Genomic DNA, 26,926 nt, shown 5'->3' on the forward strand with positions numbered 1-26,926 from the left:
TCCTCACCTCCTTTGTTGCTTTTCTTTTTGCCTTCATATCCTGTACCTTCTTTCCAGTCCCTACCCTTGTCTATTGTCCTAAGTAACTGCATCCTTGGCCCATTCACATACATGTAGTCTCAGTACACACACACACACACACACACACACACGCACGCACGCACGCACGCACGCACACACACACACACACACACACACACACACACACACGATAGATAGCTAGCTAGCTACATAGATAGACAGCACAAACACTTCTCTGAACTTTATTGGGCTCAGTCAGGTGACTTGTTTACAAGCTGACATGATCAAAGATGTACAAAAAATGTCCCCTCAATCTACAGGTAAAGCCTTTGAGACAGGAGATAGGTTATAAAGCAGCACATTAAAACAAGATCATGTTATTGTCTTTACCTATTCCTAGGTTTTTACTTCAGTATGCATATTTTATTCTAAAGTTGACAATATTATTTTTAACAGCATTGCAAGCAAGACTTTTGTTACCACACTAAGTACTGCTTTTGTTTAAACTATCTTGAACTATTTCTGCATCCACAGTGGATGCAATTGTGTTACACAGTTTGTAGTATTTGGTATATTTTGCTCACCATAGTTTACCACTTGTAGTTTCCACTGAAACAAAATCGACCAAAAGGAAATGTTCCCAGCCCTGATCCACGAGAGACACCACTTGACACCTCAGTAGGTTTACATCTGCTATTCAACCAGTTATTACCTATTAATGGTGAGATGAACAAATGGATTTATAGTGCCTTTTTGATTTGAGTTTTACCTTCAACCAGTTATCTACCCATTGAACCTCATAACTATTAATGTTGAGGTAAGCAAGTTTATCTGAAATGTTTTTTGGGGAGACAGTTTTAAATATTTTTGCAATATGCAACTATATGGCATTTGTCAGCAGTCCTTCATTTACTGTCAATGATACTTCTTCAAAAAGGCCACCAGTTTACATGGGGGGGCGGTCTTTAATATTCCAGATCTAATAATAAAAGGCTACCAGTGCCTTTTAGGGTAGACTCAATAATTAACCATTCTAAGACATCAGAGATTACAAGAGAGACTGATAACCCTGTAACTGTTTAGGTAATATATAGCACTTCCAGCAAGTACTGGGACTCTTACAAGTATAACATCAGACATCCAGAATATATCCTGTTGTAACAAATATATTAGCAAAAATACTCCTGGATTTTATAGCATGTTACTCTTACACTGTAATTTATTCAGGTGTGTAGAACACTATGGGGACAGAAAACGCTGTATACGGTATACATGTTCCCTGGTGCAATAGCTGCAAAAAAAATGCACTGCAAAGCTGGCAAACTGGTCATACCCCTCACACCACACTGACAGGTATTTGATCCCCTTGCTTATGGCACCAAACATTACCCATGAATCACAGAGTAGGATTCAGTTGTAAACTCGGGTACCATTCAGGGAAGCAGTAGTAACTTGCCAAGCATACAGTTTTTTTATATTATAGTAAGAATAGTGGATATCACCCTTACATCTTTTTGCAATTCAGTAAATGATGACCTCTTCTAATTGAAGTCTCTCCCCAAAGTGAACTTCAATCAAGTCATACCTGTCTTGGATTCTACGTAGTCTGGTGATAGCCATAATGTTTTCCCATGTTAAACAGGTTACAGTTACTTGTACATTACAGGTTGCAGTGAGTTCTTCCTTACAGACACATGAAGTGTGCATCTGTTTTATGCACCTGAGCTACTATACCAACATGTTACTGGTTACAAGTTACATTCATTTGTTACTTAGAAAGTAGGAAAGCCAGTATTGCATTAAAGTGAGAAATCAGGATTGGCTGATCACCCCCCCCCCCCCCAACACTTTGCACCCAGGGCAGTTGCCCCTCTCACCCTGCCCTAATGATTACAGAGGATACCTCTTCTCTGGAAGAGACTTCCCATCCACATAAAACAAAGCTCATCTGTGTCCATTCAACAGCAACTTTGATCCATGCATGGGAAACAGAAAATTTAGCTCAAGACTGCCCCTGTGCTACTAATGGACAGAGGCATCTCCTAAATGCTTCATCTCATACATGGGTCTCCTCAAATTATCTACAGCATGACCCCAGTTATTATCATTAGGGGTAATATATAATTAAGTCCAATCTCTAACCAAATGGGATAGGTTAATCTGAGTACAAAAAGGGAAATTAGCTAGGTGTTCCACAAGGGCAAGTAGCCTAGTACTTATATGAGCCTATAAATGCATATGTTATATAAAATATCAGTAATCCTGTGCTGAAATGTTCATTTCATAACAGTGTGCTATATACCAACACATTTTTTAAGCTCTTCATAGTATTTAGTCAGGTATATGATAAATACTCACCACTAAGTGAAAAAGATGTAAGCCGCTGTGACACTTCATGCAAATGTAAATCAGCCTAAAATACAGAACAGAAGAGTAGACACTTGTAAAAAGATTTGCTTTTATGCTTGCATATCTAACATATAATTTCTTACTTCATCTGGAACCCTGATTCTGTACCTTTTTACTGTTGGACCACCACAAGGTGGCATAACCTGTCAAGCCCATTCTAGTTAACCTCTTAACTAAATTTATTTAGAGACCTACAGTCCTCCATCTGCCATAATGGTGTTTTGCATACTAGCACTTCTTCATTTGCTATATAAAATAGGACTTCATTTTCAGGACACACATGCATCCACTGTCTTACAGCACAGTGTGTCAAGGGTTACATGAATGTCTGGCTATTGGCTTTGGCAAAAATGAATAAATCAATAAAATAAATCTACAATTGCAAAAAGAAAAAAGTAGTTGAGATCTCAAACAAGATACCATTGGCTTAGTACATACACCCTACTCAGGAGTCCTCTAGTCCACTGTTCATATCCTGCACAGGTGAAGCCTGGATAAGAGTAGCATTTAGAAATTCAGTGCATAATACTCAAGAACTATTTGTTAGATAAACACAGCACATAAAAAACTGGGGACAATTTCAGCTAGTACCCTTTGTGTGCAAAATATTTAATATTTTATTCTCAGTTTCCAGCACCAGCTACTTGACTGTTATGGAGAGACATGATTTGCTTATAACCTTCCTACTACAGTCCTTTCCTAGAAAGCTGGTTTAATGCAGTGTGTTCACTATAACAAGCAAAGATAGTGTGTTCATCAGAATTATAATTTCACAAAGTATTTCTTCAAGGCAGACTCCCCATTATCTATTTCTTCTATACTGAATGGAATAAGGCACAATACATTATGCGGAACATGGATGCCGACCTTGGTGATTGCTGATGGCAGTACAACAGACCTCCTGAGGGCCGTGATCTCATTATCTTTTCATACTATTTGCAATGATTAGGGTGTTGTATGGAAAGACAACGCGTGATTCAGAGAGGTGTAGAAACAGGCATCTAACTGGAATTAGTAATCAGCACTGGAGTGGATAAGTTGAGTATTGGCCAGGGAAGGTGGAAGAGAGTGGCTGAACTCAGCTCACAGATCCTGTGGATAGTAGGTGGCTGAATCCCTCCAGTGTAACATCTGGCAGCCAGTCAGGTGCCACTCTCAAATGTAGAGGATTCCTTGGAGCACCATGCCTAATGAGGAAGGCACAGCACTGTAGCTAAAAACGTGAGTGTGTGGCACATTATTTATAGGTCTGGCACTAAAGGCACTGTATAGTGCTTGACAACTGCTAAACAGGGAACAGAGTATGACAGGAACAATCTCAGGCATGTAGGATGATTGCTGTGAGTCTTCCAGCTTTCATTATAACTGCCTAAAATATGTCTCCAAAAGGCTAATCCACAAAGAAGGCCCACACCACACCATACAGCACTTCTACAGCTGCTGGTACGTAGGGTATGAATGGGCCTAAAGGGGTCAATCAAGGCTTAATGGTAACCAGGAATATATGACTAAAAGCACACATTTAAGACCTTACTCCCTAACAGACACTTAAAAAAACGTCAAAGTTAAAATTAGATCCTCCCAATCAGAATCCATAACTAGTATCAAAAGTGTACCACAATGATCCATTCTTGTCCCTTTTCTCCATTTTTGTTAACAACCTTCCTCATGATCTCTCCCATCTCACACTCATAATTTACACAGACAACATGGTCTTTTACCAGCTAAGTCACTCTCGCATCAACATTCATTCCAAATTCCAGTGACACTGATATGAGCACCATAAATAATAGCTTATAAACCATAAACTATTTCTCAATCATTTCAAGACCAAAACTAAGTATTTTAGAAATCCACCGAAAAATCACCAAGCTCCTGTTCTCTAACTATCTTTGACTTACACAACCATACCATAGAAACAATCTCCACCTTCAAATATTTGGGATTATGGCTTGGTCAATGTGTAAATTTTCATTTCCACATAGACAGAGTTAGAGAAAACTAAACTCTGTCGTCTTCTAGGCCAAAAGTATTTTCCCTTTTCTATCTCAACCAGCCAGAGAAGCCATCAGCAAATGAGTTTTCCTCTCTCAGCCAGAATATATGGAATACCCATTTTCTCATCTGCCTCCAAGAAAAATACCACCACATTGCAGAAAATCTCCAACAGTGTCTGCTGATTCATCACCCCTCCGTTAGCATCACTGTAGCTCTCCAGAAAAAGCTAAATGGCTCTATAAAACAAAGACTTAACCTACTGTTAGGATCCCATTTCTATAAACAACTCCATCTCCACACATTTACTCTCCTTGCAACAACACCATGACAAACCCCCTCATACAACCTAAGACACAAGCCACACCAACTCTCATTACACCCAGAACCAAACTCCACAGCACTGTTCATGCTTTCTCCTCTACATATACAGTTTTTCTATGCAACTAATGTTAACGACCCTGTTATTTCTTACATTACTGCCTTTTTTGTTCTTTTTCTTTGTGAAATGGTTTGCATTTCACCCCAGCTAAGCCTGTATCTGCTCAGTACTGATCAGTGCACTACTGCAGTAAAAATACATTTTATGTGTGTATAGTCCACACTATTTTTTCCAGATGCAAAATAAATCCCATGACACAGATTACTGTTAGCACGAATAATGCAGAAAACTGTGTCATGTGGTGATTTACTCCAGAGACCTATTGTATGCCTTTGAAGATTGAGAAAATCAAGCTTAGGTATTCTGGTTGTAACTGAATGATGTTTTGTAACATCAAACATTAAGTTATACTGCTACCCACAAACATATTGAAATACATGCTACTGAAAATAGTTACTTTGCTATCCTGTAAACTTAGACCTCACTAAAGGAAATCTATAACTGCAAGCATAACTGTGTCCATGAGGTGGAAAATGGCTGTCCATCTCCATTTCTTTACCCCCCCCCCCCAACAATACAGAACTGCAGGACTTCAAAAACGCTGCACCATCTTGTTTGACTCCTTGTTTCTTACCTGTAGACCTGGTGAAACCACTTCTGCAGACTTAATATTTTGCTCTGCATCCTGGCTGCCCTCTTGGTTGTCTTTCTTCAGCAAGTTTTCTGCTTTGACGATGATATCTTGGATCCAGTTAATAAAGTTTTCTCGCTCTGATTGTAATATGAAGCGATTATCCACCTGGACAAAAAGAAAAGCAGTTAGGACCAAATATCTTGTCACCTTGTTATGCAGCGTATCACAGATCATTGACATGCAGTTTTTCTTTGTCATTTCCACGGTGGATGGCAATACATGGAGGAAAAACTGTGTCATCAGAATGAAAACACCCAGTTAGTGACCAGAATCATGGATTTACCCCAGCCTTTTTTCAGAGGAGGCAAGAATTTTGCTCCATGCTGTGCGCCCCATGCCCCAAGCACCCTAAAGGCAACTATGTGTCTCCCACTATCTAAACAGATATGAAACTGTGAGGACTTTCATCTAAGATGTTATTACAATGAAGCCTCTCTTATCAGAAGGTCAAGGAACAACATAGTAAATTGAGGTTGCAGGGTCTTTACACAAGCCCACTTTTATCCAGGATCTATACCCCCTTCAACCCCAGGAGGAGTGTTGCTGACCACAAGTCAAGTCACTTACCCTGCTGTTTCATTGATGGTCAATTTGCTAATCAGATCACAAGTGCAAAATACTGTCCATTCAAAAGAGATTACAACATGGGCAGTTCCTCCTTCCCAGTGTGAAGATGCAGTAAACTAATTCATTCCATATGTAAAATGGTTGAAGAGCAAAGCTCTCTTTACCAAAGACTGGCCTAGACAGTCAAGAGGAGAAGGTAAACATTTGCACCGCACCACACTCATCACATAGTCCCTCAAAACCTACACCACCAAAACACACACCTACATTCACAGAGGCTCTCAGTACTAATCTGCCCACACAACAGAGACCTCCAAAGCAGAAATGCAAGCAACCTCCACCCCCCAACACAACCCAAATGACACATAGCCCATATACTCAGTGTGCCACTCAACTACAGCCCATAAGGCATAACGTACCCAACACTCTAGTCATAGGTGACTCTATAATCAGGCACCCTGATATTTCACTCACCAGGCTAAACAAGGAAAAAGTTACTGTCAGCTGCCTGTCAGGTGCCAGGATCCGCCACATAACACACGCACTCAGGTCACTCCACAACAAGTACAAATATGACTCTGTCATTGTCCATGTTGGTGTGAATGACCTGAGACGTACCTCCCTGAACTACATGAAAAGAGACATGGAGGAGCTCTCTGATCTTGTAGCCCAGGCCGGTATCACCCTAGCCCCGAGTAGCATCCTGCCATCACCCAGAATTACACCACAGTACAAGGACAAAATGATTGACTTTAACAATTGGCTAAAATTCTGGTGTCATTCTAAGGGAATCCAGTATCTGTCTGCCTGGGATGACATGATCGACAGACCATGCTGCTTTGCCAGAGATGGCCTGCACCTATCGCCCTTGGGATTCCAGATACTGGCAAAGGCTCTTGCCACCCCTATAGTGCCTTTTTTAGGCAAGGTTCAAATGACAAATTCATCACCGTAACAGGTACAAGCAAGCAAAATCTGAGGGTGATGGTAAATCATAAAATCCTCAAAATGCACTCACTCGAGGCACTCCTTAAAATGGAGAACATTAACATCTGTGCAGTGACAGAGACCTGGTTCAAAGCTCCAGAGAGCACCCCTGCATTACCAGGCTATAATTCATACCACACCTTTCGGCCACCAAACCCGGACCGAAACACTAAATGTGGAGGCGTGCCCATATTCATTAAGGATATCCACACCTCCAAGCTAATTGCTCAGCATAATGCATCCGAGATTATCCAAGTTCAACTAACTCTAGGCAAAACCGCAATCCAGATTGTAGCTTACTACAGACCCCCCACCCTGCCCCAGGATTCCCACTCCTTTTTTCTTGATACACTGGAAAATATTAAGGTACAACCTAACACTCTAATAATGGGTGATTTCAACTACCCTACCATTAACTGGGAAAACTACTCATGTACCAACTCTTTTGCTCAATGTTTTCTGGAAATCATCAATTCCAACGCTTAGGATCAACTTATCCACACCCCCACCAGAGGCAGCAATATCCTAGACCTGGTCATCACCAACATGGGTGACTGGTGTTCCACACCAGAGGTCAGCTCCTCGTTGGTCAGATCTGACCACAAGCTAATCACCCTAGACATCCACATCCTGCTCCCACCCCCCCATTAGGAAAACAACTGTAAAAAAATTCTCCAAAGCCAACTTCACGCTTCTTAAGACAGAAGTGGCAAACTTCATGACACCCATGCAGATGGACAATAGAGGTACGACTGCTGAATCCTACACAGATGCACTTTATAAGCACTTACACAAGTGCATGGATCGTGCTATCCTTAACAGAACCAAGATGCTATCCTCCAAAAAAAGGAAGCCAATCTGTTGGTCTTTTGCCATAAACAAACTCTACAACAGAAGAAAGAAACTGTTGCAAAAAAGAGTAAAATCCCATGATTGGAGGAACTCCCTGGTCAGCCTCAGTAAGAAGCTGAGATCCCTCATAAAATCCTCCAAAGCTAGTTATGAAAACAAAACTGCCACTGATTCTAAAGACAACCACAAAGCATTCTATAGCTATGTCAAAAATCTCAATGGCAACACTCAGATCTGCTCTGAGTTACAGCACAATGACACTAAATATACAAAACCAACTGATATTGCCAGCATCCTGGCAGATAGGTTCAGTGATAACTTTACCCCCCTCTCACCCCCTAAAGGGCCCATCTTTATACCGGAAAAATGCAAAGTTCCTGTAATCACGGCTGCACAGGTAAAAACTTCACTCTCCAAAGCCAAGAACACAGCATCCATGGGACCTGACAACATCCCAGGCTGCCTTCTACATGAACTACAGAATGAACTGGCACCCCACCTAAGTACCATGTTCAATCATAGCCTCACCTTAGGATTTGTGCCCATTGAATGGTGCACCGCGACAGTTATCCCACTCCACAAAGGGAGATCCACAACAGTCCCCGGGAACTACCGCCCCATTAGCCTGACGAGCCTCGTCTGCAAGGCCATGGAATGTATCATCATGGAACTCATAAACAAAGACATTGGAGATCTCCAAACCCTGGACCCCACACAGTTTGGGTTTGTAAAAGGCAGATCATGTCTCCTAAACCTGATAGACTTCTTTGAAGTAGTCACCAAAGCCATAGATGAGGGTAAGGTGGTTCACACAGCCTATCTAGATCTCGCCAAGGCGTTCAACACCATCCCCCACTCTGGAATTATAGATAAACTCACTAAACTAGGTATAAATCCCTATGTCACAAGATGGGTTGCCAACTGGCTTACTGAAAGAACCCACACTGTGAAAGTAGCAGACTCCAAATCAGACTTCAGACCAGTGACAAGTGGAGTACCACAGGGTTCAGTCCTGGGTCCTCTCCTGTTTGGTATCTACTTCTTTGATGTACAGGCTAACACAGAAGGTCTTTGGCTAACTAAATTAGCAGATGACTGCAAACTAGGAGCCATAATTGAAACTCCTAATGATGTGGACATCCTACAAAAGGGCCTCACTGAGACAGATGCCTGGTGTCAAAGACATGGTCTCAGGCTCAATGCCAAAAAGTGCATTGTCATCCCCTTTGGTAAAAATTCTGTACCCATGAACTACCACATAGGTGGTAGTCTAGTTAGCACTGAAAGTGTGATAAGAGACCTTGGGACACAGGTGGACAGTAGTCTCTCCTTTGATAATCACATTGCCAAAGTGGTCAGGAAATCCTTCTACGTGGCACACCTCATCACAAAAGGTTTCTCATCCAGAAAAAAAGGTCATTGTTCCCCTCTACTCATCACTCATTAGACCCATTATAGAGTACAACGTCCCTTTTGGTATGTACCTCACAAGACATCTACAACAACTGGAAAGGCCACAAAAATACCTCACAAAGAGGATTACTGGCCTCAAACAGATGCCTTACGCAGACCGTCTCAAAAAACTCCAGCTTTACTCCGTTGCATATCGCATACTCAGAGGCGATCTTTGCCTAACATACAAAGCTATGTCAAACCTAAAGCTGTTGGACATGCTCCACATAAAGAAATCCCAATCCCTCCGAGCTACACGCTCTAGGGACCTAAACCTTGTCACCACAATAAACAGAACATGCTGGAGGGATAGATTCCTGTCCCAGAGACTTCCCATACTCTGGAACAGACTACCTATCTATGTCAAACAGAGCTCCTCATTAGCACTCTTCAAGAAAAATCTTGATGATTGGATGGGTAATAGGAAATTCACCCCAGGGATCACTTCTGTGGTTCTGCTTGACAGGGGCACAGGGAAATAATTTTCTTGGGTGGTGAAAGCCAGGGTACATTTTTGGCTAGGTTTGTATAGGCCCTATAAGGTGTATATCATGTTTACATTTAGGGATTTTTCTACCTTAATACTCACGTCCTTGTGTATTATATATTTTTTAATCTTTATTGCATCCAAATCACAATTCCTTTGCTTTTTTAATATTAATGAGGGATTAACTTCTCTCTTTGTTAAAATACTATGCAAAGTGACTACTGTCTGCTTTATCACATAGGATAGTTATGCCCCCTAGCATAATACATCCATAAGAGGATTTAAAGCATGTCAAAATTTATATTATACAACTCCCCCCATTAATATTCAAAAACGTGCACGCTGATTGGTCAGCGTGCACGTTGTAAATCAGAGTTATAGTAATGGAAAAAGTCCGGTCGCCCAGACTTTTTCCATTACTATAACTCTTTTTTCTCACTGTTTCGCTATGTTAAATGAGTTTAACATAGCGAGACAGCTTTTAAAAAAGCAACGGAGATTTTCCGTTGCTTTTTTAAAGCTGTCTCGCTATGTTAAACTCCTTTAACATAGCAAGACAGTTTGTAAAAAGCAACAGAAATCTTGCTTTCTCCGTTGCTTTTTTCAAAACTGTCTCGCTATGTTAAACGGGTTTAACATAGCGAAACAGTTTGTAAACAGCAACGGAGAATCTCCGTTGCTTTTTTTAAAGCTGTCTCGCTATGTTAAACCTATTTAACATAGCGAAACAGTTTGTAAACAGCAACGGAGATCTTGCTTTCTCCATTGCTTTTGCCCACAGTTCTGATGTACTGCATAGGCATACGCATGCGCAGTACATCAGAACTGCCGCGAAATCGACAGCCGCGAAGGGCAGCAAGGAGGCATTATACAATGCCATTATTTAAGAAAAGTAATTATTTTTTTTCTTAAATAATGTCATTGTATAATAGCAACAACTCACTTCTGGGTGTGGGTAATGCTGGATTTACCCACGGTTGGCTTTGTTTGGCCACTTGGGCTTCGCCCTCGTGACCAAACCACACCAACCGTGGGTAAATCCAGCATTACCCACACCCAGGCATGGGTTATTGCTATAGTAGTTGAGCATCATCATTGCTATCGATCCCCCTTTTCCCATTCCCATTCTTCTACATGAAGTCGGGGTGTTGCTTCAGCTGGCACCACCTCTCAATTCACTGCTACTCTTCTACCATTTTCAATGGTCTTGCCTGACTGTTGCAGGTTTTCTATCACACAGTTCCTCTATCTCTTGCCTTCTTCCTGTCTCTCCCAAATCTTCTTCACCAAAACATCTGCTTGCCTACACATGCCTGAACTACCATAATCTGTTCTCTTTAACCTTCTGCGGAGTTGGAGCTATTTTGGCTTCTGCACTGATGTCACCATTTGTCTGTCCTCTGGTGTGCATCCTATCACCCATCTTGGGCACTTCATCTCCATCACCTCTGCTGCTCTGCCTTCACTGTCCAAGCTTATATGCCATACAGAAGTATTGGTTGCACTACTGTTTTGAACATCTAACGTTCCAGTTTCTTCAGTGTTATTTTGTTGCACACTGCCCTTGACACTCTGTGCCAGTTGGCTGCAGCATTTCTGAGTTTCATTTTGACCTCCTCATTCAGACTTCCCTTCTCCTCAACCATCTCTTGCAGATGGTAATGGTTTGAAATGTTGAGATCCGCTTTAGTGAGTCCTGTAATGCTGAGACTGACTGGTTGAAAAAATACTAAATCCTAGATGGCCTATTCTTGAAATATTCTATTTTCTCCAAGGTATGGCAATCTTCAAGTTAGTATATTTAAGTCTGGCAGATGTGGGGGGTATACCACCCACATCAGCAGGTGCAGGAGGGCTTGTCCTCCTGCAAAAAAGGAGTTTAAAAAATAAGAGTGATGTCCAATATTCACTCTTCTCTTGCATTTTAGGTCTTTTTTCAGTATGTCAGGCCTCAGCATTGTAAATGATGACATTTCTTTAGGAAGCAATCCCAGATACTTGAAGCTATTAATCTCTTCCACTATTTTTCCTTTTATATATATATATATATATATATATATATATATATATATATATATATAATAACACCAAGGCACTCTATATGCATCTTCAGGATTGCATGGACCGTGCTATCCCAAATAAAACCAAGACTCCTTCCTCAAGCAAAAAGAAACCAGTCTGGTGGACCCCGGCCATAAGCAAACTTTACAATAAAATGAGGAGACTTATACAAAAAAAGGCCAAATCTCAAGTAGAAAAATCATCCCTGATCAGCATTAGTAAGAAATTGAGGGCCCTCATCAAGTCAACTAAAGCTAATTTTGAAAAGAAAGTTGCCAAGGATAACCATAAGGCCTTCTATGGCTACGTCAAAAACCTAAATGGCAATGCTCAGGTCTGTTCTGTGCTAGTACAAAATGGAACAAAATACACTGACCCTTCTGACATTGCCAACATCTTGGCTGACAGGTTCAGTGCAAATCCCCCCCCACACACACACCACCTACAGGGCCTATTACCATTCTAGGGGGATTGTGTAAGTCCAATTATTACTGATACGTTGGTTAACAAGGCTCTATCTAAAGCTAAAAACACTGCCTCCATGGGACCAGATGGTGTCCCAGGCTGTGTCATACGCGAGCTCCAAAAGGAATTAACCCTGCATCTTAATACCCTGTTCAGTCTCAGCACCTCCACAGGATATGTGCCCATAGAATGGCGCACGGCAATGGTGGTCCCGCTACACAAGGGTGGGGCCACAACTGACCCTGGGAACTACCGACCAATAAGCCTGACCAGTCTGATCTGTAAGGCCATGGAGCAAATCATTATGGAACTCATAAATGGAGAGATTGGGAACCTCCAGTCGCTGGACCCCACACAGTTTGGCTTCGTCAAGGACAGATCATGCCTCCTGAACCTGGTGGATTTCTTTGAGACAGTTACTCAGGCTATAGATAAGGGAAAGGAGGTACACACGGCTTACCTTGACCTTGCTAAAGCATTTGACACCATTCCCCATTCAGGTATTATTGATAAGCTCACCAGCCTGGGCATAAACCCTTACGTCACAAGATGGATCGCAAACTGGCTCTCAGACAGATCCCATAAAGTAAGAGTAGCGGGATCTATGTCCGAATCCAGACCAGTAACGAGTGGTGTGCCTCAGGGCTCTGTCCTGGGGCCCCTCCTGTTTGGCATATACTTCTCAGAAGTACAGGCAAGCATGGAAGGGCTGTGGCTGACTAAGTTTGCAGACGACTGCAAACTGGGTGCTATAATAGAATCTCCGGCCGACATGGAGATCCTCCAGAAGGGCCTAAATGAGACTGATGCATGGTGTCAAAGCCATGGTCTCAAGCTAAATGCAAAAAAATGCGTAGTAATCCCCTTTGGAAAAAACAGAGTACCCACAAACTACAACATAGGAGGTAATCCCCTGAAATCTGAAGAAGAAATAAGGGATCTAGGGACCCAAGTAGACAGTCAGCTTTCCTTTGATAACCATGTTGCCAAAGTGGTTAGAAAATCCTTCTATGTGACCCATCTGATCACAAAAGGGTTCGCATCAAGATCTAAGGATGTAATGGTGCCTCTCTACTCTTCCCTCATCAGACCCATTATTGAGTACAATGAATGCACCAATTGGAATGTACCTGGCTAGACATCTCCAGCAGCTGGAGAGACCACAGAGGTACCTAACCAAGAGGATTACTGGCCTCAAACAGTTGCCCTATGCAGCACGATTGAAAAAGCTAAGACTGTTCTCTGCTGCATACCGCCTTCTCAGATGCGATCTCTGTCTAACGTACAGAGCCATGTCCAACCCAGAATTGTTGAATATGCTCCATCTTAGCAAAACCAAATCTACTCGAGCTACACGCTCTAGGGATATAAACCTCAACACAACAATGAATAGAACATTCTGGAGGGATAGATTCCCTTCACAGAGACTTCCCTTACTATGGAACAGGGTCCCGGTCTACATAAGACAGAGCCCCTCACTATCACTCATCAAGAGGAACCTTGATGAGTGGATGGGTAACAGAAAGTGCACACCGGGGATCACACCAACAGCACTACTAGATAGGGGCCAAGGGTACTAGCTGCTACTACAAGGGTCTAGGGAACTACTAAAGGGGCGGCGAATACCGCACAACGTGGCTGGGCTAATATATGCCTTCGGGCAGATAGCCCAGTACCAACCTATGAACCTATATCTATTTTCAGCTTTTTCTGATATCCCCCACTGACTGTCATGACAACTGTCTTGTCTGTACTTAGTTTCATCCCCTCTACCTTCAGGTTTACATTCCATTCCCCTACCATTTGCTTAAGTTTCTGTTCAGAGTCTGATTACAATGCCACATCACCTACATTTAGCAGTTTTGTTAATCTGTCCCCACCCTCTTTGCTAATGTAGTCCATCACAAATGAGAACAGAGGTAGGTCTGATGGCATCCTTAAGTCCGTCACAAATGAGAACAAGATTGGGTTCAGAGCTGAATGCTGATGTACATCCACTTCCACTCACGACTCCTCTTTGAGGCTGACCACTGTTAATACTTGTGCCATTGGGTTTTTACAAACAGCCTGCAATAATTCTACCAGTATATCTGGGACTTTGAACCACAACAAGACTACCCAAATTAGCTTTCTTCAGACCTTGTCATATGCTTTCGCTAAGTCTAGAATGCCCAGTTTGGACTCCTTCCTCATCTCCATTTGTTGCACTGCAAATACTGGGTCATTTATACTGCATCCTGATCTGAATCTGAACTGCTCATTTCTCATCTAACTTTCTACTTCTCTGTGTATTAATTTATCAATCACCCTTTCCAGCACTTTCACGTAGTGAGAAAGGAGTTTGATACCTGCACTGCCCACAGCTGTAACTTTCCTCTTTCCTCCTTACAGTGCACTGGGATACTAATTATCCAGTCATCTGGGATACACCTTTCTCTCTATAACATTATGGGGACCCTCAGGAGCCATAACTCAACCAACAATCAAAGTTTTAAGACTATGGACCATTTGAAGGGAACCAGACCTTTGCAGGATATCCAAATTACAAATATTTTCCATTTTTAAGGCAAGACGTTCTTGAGGTAGGTCTGATGGCATCCTTAAGAATGTATATTACTTTTGCAGAAAATAAATTGAGGTACTACAATTCTTTTCTTCAGGCTGAGATATGTAGGAGTTTGAGATATGGATGAAGTTTTATGAACAGTTGCTGAGTCAATAGATTTCTGGATGAAAGTAAATGCAAGGATGACAGAGAAATGAGTTGGACCAAGAGAGAAAACCATGACTGCCTAAAAATGTATATGATTTTTCTGTCCTCTATGCCTGCTGGCCACATGGCCCCCCACTACATCTACGCCTTTTTATTCTCCATTATCAGGGTAAGACCCGGTCATAGTGTAGCTGTCACCCAGGCAGCCATGAGGGTTTCTACCATTATTTGACTCCATCCCCTCCTCCAGCAGCTGAAGTACACACTTGTAGATGCTTGAGCCTGCTATACCTTCCTCTATGAGCATAAATGTTCCTGAACATGTCCTGTGACTACTACCGTGCAAATGCAGTTTGGCAAAGACTGCTACATACCTCTGGCCCACACACTGCATGCTGTGCACCTCTCTATACGTAGGTGCTGGCATTGCAGTAGGCTTGTCCAGTACATTTTCCCAGGATTGGTTAGCCAGCACTGACCAACACCTCTCACCCTTCCTCATAGGCTCCTCCAGCATGTTTGTCACTAGTCAGTTCTGGGTCATCTGAGTTAGAGTTAGGGTTTCATTGCTTTGTACCACAATGCAGAGAAAATCATGGCTTACTGAAATTGCATTTACATTAGATCTTGAGTTCAATGAAGGAGGAAACCTAGGATCTGTGATAGTGAATGAAGAAAGCAGAGGTCTGGAACATGAATGTTCAGATAAAAGGCAAGAAGATCGACTGCTGACAAGTTTCATCAGCTAAGAAAGATTTGGTGCCCATCCACTTGCCAATGTATCACATCACTGTAGTATTGTCTGTGTTGATTTGCTTTTCTCCAGGAAAGAAAGTCTCATGGAAAGCTGTAATGGTTCTTTAAACAGCTTTCACATCTTTAAGACTGATGTGAACAGACCTTTCTTATTCAGACCAGTAGTTCTGCAATGAGAAATCTTTGAAGAGATCTCCTGAGACTTTTGCCACTTACCAAGGAAAGGCAGAAGGAATTAATGGCATCCCCTTTTCCAGGCTGACTGTGTCCTTCCACTGAAGAAACTCTTTCCTCATTGATGTCAGAAATGGAATCACTATTTCAACAGGGAATATGGGCCGAGTCAACATTTTTCACAGCATGCATTCATATCTTATAGAGTTATACATGGGGAACTAGCAGAATGCATGATGACATGTACCTCAGAGCCCTGAGAAACTCTAAGGCTGTAGCCAGTCAATGTACAGCAAGTTCCACCATGGTTTCTTAATAAAGTTCTTGCCTCAGCTGGGCAATTTGAGAATTTCTTTTGGAATTTATGGCAATCTCCAGTGACTGGAACAGATTTAAGACTATGCTGGTATTATGCATTAAATGAAATAATTTTGAGCCATTATAAAACAGTATCTAAATAATCAAAATTGTTGTTTTGCTACTTCCTGGCAAATAACATTGGAGCTAAGGCTAGGCCACAGAGAGAAAAATAGATGAAACAGAAAATTAGAATTAATGTATTATAAATACTTCCTCTGTACAGGCTTACTGGAATGTGAAGACACCCCCCCCCATTTCCAAGGTTGTCAAGAATAAGTTGTTTACTACAAAATGTCATCTTTTACTGAGGGTCACCATCTTGAAACTTTTAAGTGTGGAAAAATTGGTCAAGGTTTGATAAATCTAGTATGGGTCTCAAGGCCTTATCCTTTCTGGCTACAGAAATATCCTGGGGTAAAAGCCAGGCCCCTTTTGATGGCTCGGTACTCAATGTACCGCCTTCTTGTTTAACAAATGATTTACTGAACCTAAAGTACCTTGGACTTGATGAGAAGGGTGGGAAGGACTGGAGCTTCATATGAAATCTAATGGAACAGTTTGTGAAACAGTCGGTAGAGCCTGCCTGTATGCAGTATTTGCCCAGATTGAATGATGGTGTTCTAGACAGCCTTCCAGGGGTACTGAGGAAGGGTTGAAAGGGATGATCCAGGGAGAAATCTCTGAGCTCTCCTTTGCTTAAATCACCCTTTCCTTTTCTGAAACAGAGCGGCTTAGAAGAAGGGGGGGGGGGTTGATTTCTATAAACAAGTTTTTTTGTTGGATTGAAAGTTCCTTAGAAACTTGGGGTGAATAATTGAGTAACTCATCATCTTGTTTTCCCTCTTCATTTCTAGGTTCTTCAAAATGTCAGCAGGTTTCTCAACTACATAGCTGAAGAGACACAAGGACATTTACCAACAGGTCCTTAACATTCTTTGTATAAGTTTGTTTATTACCTTCTGCATGTTTTCTTAACACAATCCCCGAGAAAGAAATCCAAGAAAATGTATCCACTGCAGTACATCTTGCTTAAGAATATTCACTTTCATCTTGTGTGTGATGGGGAGGTCAACCTATCCTGTTTATCTCTATCATTTGTACATGCAGTCATGCTGTATCCTTTAAGCCACTATCCAATGCTCATGACCACAGCTTAGGAAGTGGGCACAGACTCACAGTATGTTGACAGCTTTAGCCTATGGCTCATTTCTTGCTTTCCCAGCACAGCCAGGTACAATGCTTGAAGTATTGCCTCTGCTGCACCAATTCACAGGTCACTTTCCCAGTCTCCGACACTTTAATTCCTGAATAAAATCACAGGATACTTAAACGCCTTCACCTGCAGAGAATAAGCAACACGTTTCCAGGAAAAAAAACATGATCTCTGATTTGGAGGTGCTGATTTGTATCCCATTCCAGCTCTCCAAATGATTTACTCTTTTTATAAAAGGAATGTCCTGAGGGACAGTATGACGGCTGGAATGATGTGTATTTCTGTGTTGAACCTATGTTTTATATGGGGCGTCTACTTCTGAGATATATAAATCTTCATCCTTAATTCAAGATACAGGAAAATGTAGAGTCATTTTCCTCTTCTTCCCATCATATATATTTGCAGGCACGGGTACGAGCGTTCACATTTTGGCTTTTAAAATCAGCTTCCTTCATGACCTTAAAATACTATCTTATAAAAATCTCATAAGCAATGAATGGCAGGATATAAAGTTGACATCTGGTGGAGGCTTGCATCAGTGGTACTGATGATTCCTCCTTTAAAACAACTGGGTTTTTTGGAGGTTTTTGGCAGTACACAATCTGATTCCTTCTGTCAAGCCTCCATCTTTTGTAAAATAAGTTTCCATGGTTCAGGAGCTGAAACTGACACCTTAGTTTTTAATAATGGCTGTACCAATGACAGTAATCTTGTTTGTGATGATTTCTGATCAGCTTTGATGACTCCGAAATGACAGCTATCAATAACAGGATGTTCTTCAAAACTTATCTGTGACTTACACCTTTTATGTTTATCTAAAACAGCTTCATTCTGTACTTGTTTTTCTGACCATTACATATACTCCACCATCCTGAATTGAATAAATTATTTTTGCTTGTGAGACTCTGTTGTGAGCTTTTTTTAAATTTCTCTATTTTTTCAGAATGATAAGATGATAAAGCCCTGAGTTTCATAAGCTTAGTCACTTCATTGAATTCCTTAATATGCATGCAGATATCTTAAAAATTGGTAACACAATTGTGAATATCAAACATGTCAACATTTTATAGTAGTCTTTAATAGATTTATCAGACTGAGTAAAATAAATAAGAAGGAAAAAATAAAACAAGTTAGTGCTACATAAATGATCAGGCTATTAAAAATCTATTAACATTTGAGGACTTGGAATACTAAAAAAAATCAAATTTTTGGTGATTTATACTAACATGGCGTGAACATTTCCAGTTATATTACTAGACATAAAATGGTTAAAAGAAAGGAAGTCATCATCCCTATTTTCACCTGCAGTAGCAGATGTAAGCTTGACTATAGTTGCCAAATCCATTCTTTTTCAGTTACAAACAAAGGAGGTTATTGAAAAGATACAAAGAAGGATGACTGAAAATGCTTGTAGTTTGAATACTTACATATATCAAGAAAGATTAAGATAATTACATTTATTTTCATTAGCTTATACAGGATTATAGGTAGTCACCTAGAGAACTATGGCTGGGGGTCCATTCTGACCAGGAGGCTGCAATATAACAAAAAAAAATAATAATAATACTTTTTTAATACCACAGTAGTGGCGTCTTCTCCTTTAAGGAGAACTATGCATGCACTGCATGCCAATGCGAATGTAAAATCATTCCACACTTGCAAGCCGAACTTAAACTATCTGTTCTGAGAAGGTGAGTTTGTGTTTGTGTGTGTGTGTGTGTGTGTGTGTGTGTGTGTGTGTGTGTGTGTGTGTGTGTGTGTGTTTGTGCGCGTGTACGATTTAAACTAGTGGTTTTGTTTGTTTCTGTATGAGAGAGAAAGTGTGTCCATGCGTGGGTATGCATGTAAGATAAACTAGCTGCTTGGGTTTTATGCGAGATAGTGTGTGTATTGCTGTATGAGACAGGAGGTGTGCTTGTGTTGCTGTGTGAGAGAGTAAGTGTTTGTATGTATGTATAACTTAAACTAGCAGTTCTGTACGTTTCTGTGTGAGAGTGAAAGGGTGTGTATGCCGCATGCGTATGTATGTGTATACGTAATTTAGCTGTTCTGTTCATATGTGAGATTGTGTGTGTGTGTGTGTCTGTGTGTGTGTGTGTGTGTGTGTGTGTGTGTGTGTGTGCGTGCGTGTGTGCGTGTGTGTGTGTGTGTGTGTGTGTGTGTGTGTGTGTGTGTTCCTGTGTGAGACAGATGGTATGTTTGTGTGTGCTGCTATGAGGGACATTAGGGGTTTGTGTGTGTGCATACCTCTCAACCTATTAAGTGCAATATATCTGGACAAAACCTGACACAATGGGGGAGAAAAATAGGGAGAGATTTTAAATATTGCTCTTATAAACTTAGATAGTTGCTAGAATAATAGCATTTGTGTTAACATGCATTTTCTGAACATTATGAAGTCTGAAACTCAAATGTATGTCAATATTTAGTTACTGCAATCCTCGGATCTTCCCAGTGATTTGCCAGAAAAACAATTTTTTACGAGGAACAGTCCAAATAAATTGAGGCAAAGATCGGTACATTCTGCAAAAATCTGGACAGTTGACAGGTATGTGTGTGCTGTTGTGTGAGAGAAAGTAGGTGCATGTGGTTTGCTGTATGAAAGTAGGGGTGTGCATATACCTCTCAACTTCTAAGTACAAGAAATATGGACAAAGCTTGATATAATGAGAGGACAAAAATAGGGACAGATTTTGAATATTGATCTTATAAACCATGAGAGTCACTAGAATAATGGGATTTGTGTTAGCATGCATTTTCCGAAGGATATGAAGTCTAAAACTCAAGTGTGTATCATTAATTAGTGACTGCAGCCCTCAGATCTTCCTAGTGATTTGCCAGAAAACTACAAATTTTATAAAGAACAGTCCAAAAATACGAGGAAAAAATTATACATTCTGTGAATATCTGCAAAGTTGAGAGGTGTGTGTGTTGCTTTATGAGAGAGAGTAGGTGTGCGTGTGTGTTGCTGTGTGAGAGAGTAGATGTGTGTGTGTGTTGTTATGTGAAAGAGTAGGTGTGTGTTGCTGTGTGTGAGCAGAGACAGACATACCTCAGAACTGTCCAGATTATCATAGTTTTGGCCTGATTCTCATAAAATTTGTGGTTTTCTGGCAAATCACTGAGGACTGAAGTCACAATAATAAGGCATGCTAACACAAATCCTGCTAATCCTGTTATTCTAGCAAATTCTAAGTTAAGAAGAGCAAGATTTAAAATGACCATTGTATCCCCATTAGTTTAGGCTTTGTCCAGATTTCTTACACTAACAGACTGAGAGGCATTTTTGCAGAATGTCCAGATTTCTGCCCCATATTTTTGGCGATTCATCATAAAATTTGTGGTTTTCTGCCAAATCACTGAGGACTGAAATAACTATATAATATCATACATTTGAGTTTCAGGCTTCATTTCCTTCAGAAAATGCATGGTAAGACAAATATTGTTATTCTAGCAACTTTCTAAGTCTATAAGAGCAATATTTAAAATCTGTTCCTATTTTTGGGCTTCTGTTCCCCACCATCATTTTATGCTTTGTCCAGATTTCTTGTGCTAAGAGGTTTAGAAGTATGGAGTTTTGGTATGTAATGTTCCGGTTGGTGGGGTTGCAGGTTAGTCAATTAACTTGATTAGGCTTGACTCTGTAACTTGGTTACAGGAAGCAAGAGCTTGAGTCCTGTATACCGACTACCAGACTGCTGATGGAATTGTGAGCTTCAGTGGTGACAAGAGTCTGGGTCCTCTACACTATCAAACTAATGAAGGAATTGTGAGCTTCAGTGGTGACAAGAGTCTGGGTCCTCTACACTATCAAACTAATGAAGGAATTGTGAGCTTCAGTGGTGACAAGAGTCTGGGTCCTCCACACTATAAAACTAATGAAGGAATTGTGAGCTTCAGTGGTGACAAGAGTCTGGGTCCTCTACACTATCAAACTAATGAAGGAATGAAGGAATTGTGAGCTTCAGTGGTGACAAGAGTCTGGGTCCTCTACACTATCAAACTAATGAAGGAATTGTGAGCTTCAGTGGTGACAAGAGTCTGGGTCCTCTACACTATCAAACTAATGAAGGAATTGTGAGCTTCAGTGGAGACAAAAGCTTGACTCCACTACACCAACTACTAGATTGCTGATGGAACTGTGAGTTTGAGTGTGAGTGCATTTTCAAGGGATTATGAATTTCAACGCATTTTCATGGAATTGTGAGTTTCAAGGGAAGAGAAGTTTACTGCTGCTCATGTTAAGTCTGTTTTCAGTGTGCAACTAGCTTTTTTGTTTAGCAAATGGCAGTCACTGTTTATGTTGCAGAATTTGAAAGCAGTGTTAACAGCATAATTACTTGTTGTTAGTTTGTCAGTAATTCCATACTGCAATATTACCAGTTTACCATTTTTTTTAATGTAACGCAATATAGGCAATTAATTCTTCAAGGGCAGCAGGCACTGAATTTGTAGATGAAACACTGAAATGTAAAGCTATTTGCTAGGAATACAAATCAAAGAATACATGCTTTTTTGCATGGCCCTAAAAATGTGTGCACGGAACCTATAGTTTGAAAACAGACCAAAGGTAAACTTAATCCTCCACTGGCCAGATGCATTTTTTTTGAATGTGGGTATTAATGCCATTTCAATGAATGTGAGCTTCAATGGCAAAGAAGTTTACTGCTCATGCGAAGTCTGTTTTCATTGTGAGACTGTATTGTTTAGAAAATGGCTATCAGTGTTTGTGTTATTTTATTTCAATATCTGTAATAATTATAGAAGTAAATAAGAAAACAGCATGCACACTGATAGGTTTGAACTGTGTTTATGGTAACTGTTAAGAAATAGCCAAATAATGGAACACTGGAATGGCTAATCAGGAGGCTGCTATGGGGGGGGGGGCGTGGATAGGGGATTGCTGCAGGAGGAGCTGCTCTGTCTCAATCTATTACCCTGCCTAGGACCCTATTTGACTATGATCGGTCTCTGACTAGGACCCTAAAGAAGTCCCATAGTTCAGTTAAAAAAAATATTCTAAAACAAGGATTTGAGACTGCACTGACATTTGCATCTAAATGGGATTTTAACAAAGGGTGCATTTTTTCACACCTACTACTTAACTGGCCCTTAAGTAGGTGATAATGAACTGTAAATGACATTAGAGAATGGGCAACCTGTAGATTGGCACCCTGACTGGAGAACGAATATTCTTCAGCAGGGTGTTAATCTACGGGTAATGCCCACTGAAAAACGAGTCCGCTGCTTCACGGCAGCACATTAAGCTGTCGTGGAGCTCGGACTGAAAATAACATAATGACCAGCATTATTTTACACTTACTAAACAGCACTTTTGCTGTTTAGTGAGTGTAAAATTAAAAAAAAGAAAATTAAAAACTAAAAGCAAAAAAAAATGTGTGTGTTTATGTCTGAGTATGTGAGTATATGTGTGCATGAGAGTGACAGCAAGCTCGATCAAGCTATTTTACGCTCGTTAGGCAGTTCTGTCCCTGTTTAGTGAGTGTGAAAACAAATTAAATAGAAAAAAGTGTATGTACGTATGTGTGTTTGTTTCTGTCTGCATGTGTGTGTATGTATGCTCGCATGCATGAAAGCGGACGTGTGTGTGTGTGTTAGAGAGAGACAGAGTGTGAAGAGTGAGAGCGATGGAGCAGTAGCAGCAGCAGCAGTTAAGAGGTCTGCATACCTCTCAACCACTTCGCTTTAGAGATCTGCATAAAGCCAAAAGTAAAGCTCAAAATAGAAGCATATTTTAAATACTGTTGTCATGAAACACCAAAGTTGCTTGAAAGCAGCATTTGTGTTAGCATGCAATTTCTGAAGTGCAAGTGTGTGTGTGAGAGACACAGAGTGAGATCGATTGACCACTGGCAGCAGCAGTAACGAGGTTTGCATACCTCTTGAGCTCTTACCCCAAGGAATCTGGATAAAGCCTAAAATAAAGGGGAACAAAGGCTCAAAAAAAGAAACAGATTTTAAATATGGCTCTTATATAATTACAAAATTGCTTAAATAACAGAATTTGTGTTAGCATGAATTTCCTGAAGGAAATAAAGTCTGAAACTCAAATGTATGTCATTATTTAGTGAATTCACTCCCCAATGACTGGCAACAAACCACACATTTTAGGAGCAAGGGACCAAAACATTCATAGATTTACAGATAAATAGTGTTACTAGGCTGACAACCCGGGGGGGCTTTGTAAACCAAGCCAAGTTTTCCCGAAAGAATAATGATGTCTTGTATCCACACAGGACATTGAGGACCAGGCATGTATAAGCTACCTCTGTCCATTAGTGACATGGGTGCAGGCCCGGTGTAAATTTCCCATTCCTCATCCACTGGTTTAGGTTGCGCTTACACTGGGTAATAGACAAACTCAGCTTCACATGGATGGGAAGCCTGTTCCATAGGACGGGCAGCATTTGGGACACAAATCTGTCTCTCCAGCATGTTCTGTTTAACTCAAAAAAGTCCTGACTACAGCCAAGGTGACCCGAGTATACGCTATTTATGTGCTTGATGGGGTTGTCAAGAGGGATGTGCATGCCTGTCGTGGGGGGGGGGGGGGGCATTTTTAAGCATCTCTCTCTAGGGGAGGATATATGTCATTGAAAAGATTCCAAGCTGGGTTAGGCAGGAGGACAACAGTAATCAAGGCCACTTGATGGACCTGGGCCAGGGCACACACTCAGCCTACTTAACATTGCCTGCCCAGCCTAACACTGATGTTAGCATTTAAGAGAAGGGCTTAAGACTAGGGAGAAAAATGGCCATTTAGGATGATGGCTCCACTCCCAGATCCTACCTCACTTCTCGACTGAGTGTAAAATCCAGGACCCCCCCCCCCCACCATAAACCGAGACCTTGGAAATAAAGGAGTCAACATATCAACAGGAGGGTGGCTTGACAGTTAGTGGGTATCCACTAAAAAAAAAAATAATAATTTATATGAAGCTGTAGTTTGGTTGGTGGGGGGGCAGCAGTGTGGGAGCTGTAAGTACAAATCTGAAAATCCTAGCTACACCCCTGGTTTGCACCCTGGGCAATGAATGTGCATCTACTAAGAAAATGAAGTTTGTATTTTCATAACTCATCAGTTTTATAAATGCACATTTGCCAGACTACTTTCCAAAATCTGTCTGATGGCCATGGTAAGGTAACAATGTTAGAACTATTTACATTCCTGCAAAAGCATAAGATTTCTATCAGAAGGACGTCAGTAAAAGCAGCCCACATCCTGTAGTTGTTCACAAAGCATAAAAGGTAACTTATCTTTAAAATGAACAGTGGTTAAACTAAGATGTATATGCAATCCCAGATATGCCAGGCTTCCCAAACTGTGAACACTGCAGTATTCTCCTTCTTTCAGCTTTTCCCAGTTAGGGGTCGCCACAGTGGATCACCTGTCCACTCATGATTGGCAGTGGAGATTTCTACGGTGTTGCATTGCCAGCCCGGTGCCCAACCTTCCACAGAAGGCACACACATGCACACACTCACACCTAGGGCCAATTTAGAGTATCCAATCCACCTACAGCATGTCTTTGGGATGTGGGAGGAAACTGGAGCACCCGGAGGAAACCCACGCGACCACAGGGAAAACATGCAGACTCCACACATAAGGCACCCCAGCCGAGGATCGAACTGGAGAACCTCTTGCTGTGAGGCGGCAACGCTAACCGCTGCACCACCACCATGAACACTGCAGTATTGACGTTCTTTATTAGTTTTACAATAAGAAAAATAATGTTGTGGTTCTTTCTACAAGTATTTGAAATCAAAGTTTTAAATCAGCAATTTTACATACATTTTTAAAACTGCAGCCTTGAACTAAAAGTGTCTTTTATAAAACATAAATTGTATTTATACTATCTTCCTACAATACTTCAGTATCACTAAGCAATATACATGTCTTGATTTGCTATCTTTACTCTGTTCATACTGCTGGCAATCCACATCCACTCACAACTGATACAGTGAAGTAAGACTTGTGTACCTTTTGATCATTCTGTGTCAGTTCTGGTTAGAAAAAGACCTACTTAATCTGTAGCAGTATCCCTTTTAGGTTCCGTCTTGTCTTGGCCCCTCTGTACTCTTCCCTTATTAATCTGATCTTTGAATAAAATAACATTCTTAAGGCTGTACCTCACAAAGAACCATGAACACATCGGAAGACATCAAATGTTTCTAATTAAAAAGATTTCTGGACTTCCTCTTTCGGCTTTTTACCTGTTAGGGGTCGCCACAGCAGATCACCTGTCCTCACATGATAATCTAAACTTCTCCCAAGAGACTAAAAGTCCCACCCCTTTACTCTATATGAGACAGACTGATAGTGATCTCTGTTTAGTCTTTCAGTCAGTGAGAGTGCTAAACCCTTTTCAAATGTCTCCACCTTTACAGAACCAATAGACAAACACTTACGCCAGAAAACATCAACCTCCACCACAAGATCAACACCACCTGCTGGCAAGACAGATGTATAAACCAGCACATTCCTTGTCTTTGGAATAAACTCTTTCTGCACATTAGCTAAACTAACAGCCCATCTACTTTTAAAACCACAAATTTATGCTTTGGGTATGTGGAAATAATCTCCTTACCAAGGGTAAGTAATACACACACACACACACACATATATATATATATATATATATATATGTATGTGTATATATATATATATATATATATATATATATATATATATATGTATATACATATATATATATATATATATATATATATATATACACACACACACACACACACACACACACACACACACACACACACACACACACACACACACATTAATTTGGTAAAAGTATACTACGATGAGATGCCAGAAGGCAACCCTTCCTTCAGTGAACAGACCACTCCCACGCACTGATGTGGGGTTACCAGGGTGGATCAAAAATGATTTAAAGAAAACAGGCTTTCAGGATCAGTTAAGAAAGTAACGCTTTATTTATAACTAACAAACAGATTAAAAGCACCAGCTACAGCAAGAACAACAGCTGGGGCCTGAAGTTTTTCAAGACAAAAACATGAACTAATTTGAAAGAGGGACCCCCTACATTAACTCAAAGTCTCACTACTGTATAACACAAAACTGTGTATATCACTTCGGTCAGAAATAGGTTTGTGTACCACTCGCCACCTTCTACATTCTATCACAAGGACACCTGATCTGAAACATAATGCTTGAAAATACTTGGCATAAAATTAGCAACACACCCAATGATTATGGCATAGAGCAATGAATGGCAGATGACCATTTAGCTAGGAAAACAACTATGAAAAGTTTTCAAATATATAAATATCTTGTGTTT

General features: G+C 40.8%; 1 protein-coding gene across 2 annotated transcripts in view; it reads right to left on the reverse strand.

The window, feature by feature from the left end:
• Nucleotides 1-26,926, reverse strand: part of WNK4 (WNK lysine deficient protein kinase 4) — an 895,969-nt gene that overhangs the window by 223,084 nt on the left and 645,959 nt on the right. For both annotated transcript variants that reach the window (XM_044054689.1, XM_044054688.1), the window contains exons 12-13: nt 5,442-5,606; nt 2,380-2,434 (exon numbers count right to left, since the gene is read on the reverse strand). In XM_044054689.1, the coding sequence (XP_043910624.1) occupies nt 2,380-2,434; nt 5,442-5,606 (220 nt within the window). The remainder of the gene's footprint in view (nt 1-2,379; nt 2,435-5,441; nt 5,607-26,926) is intronic.

The sequence above is a fragment of the Protopterus annectens genome, chromosome 13.part0 (assembly GCF_019279795.1).
Source record: "Protopterus annectens isolate FY-2018-M chromosome 13.part0, PAN1.0, whole genome shotgun sequence".
Taxonomy (NCBI): Eukaryota; Metazoa; Chordata; order Ceratodontiformes; family Protopteridae; genus Protopterus; species Protopterus annectens.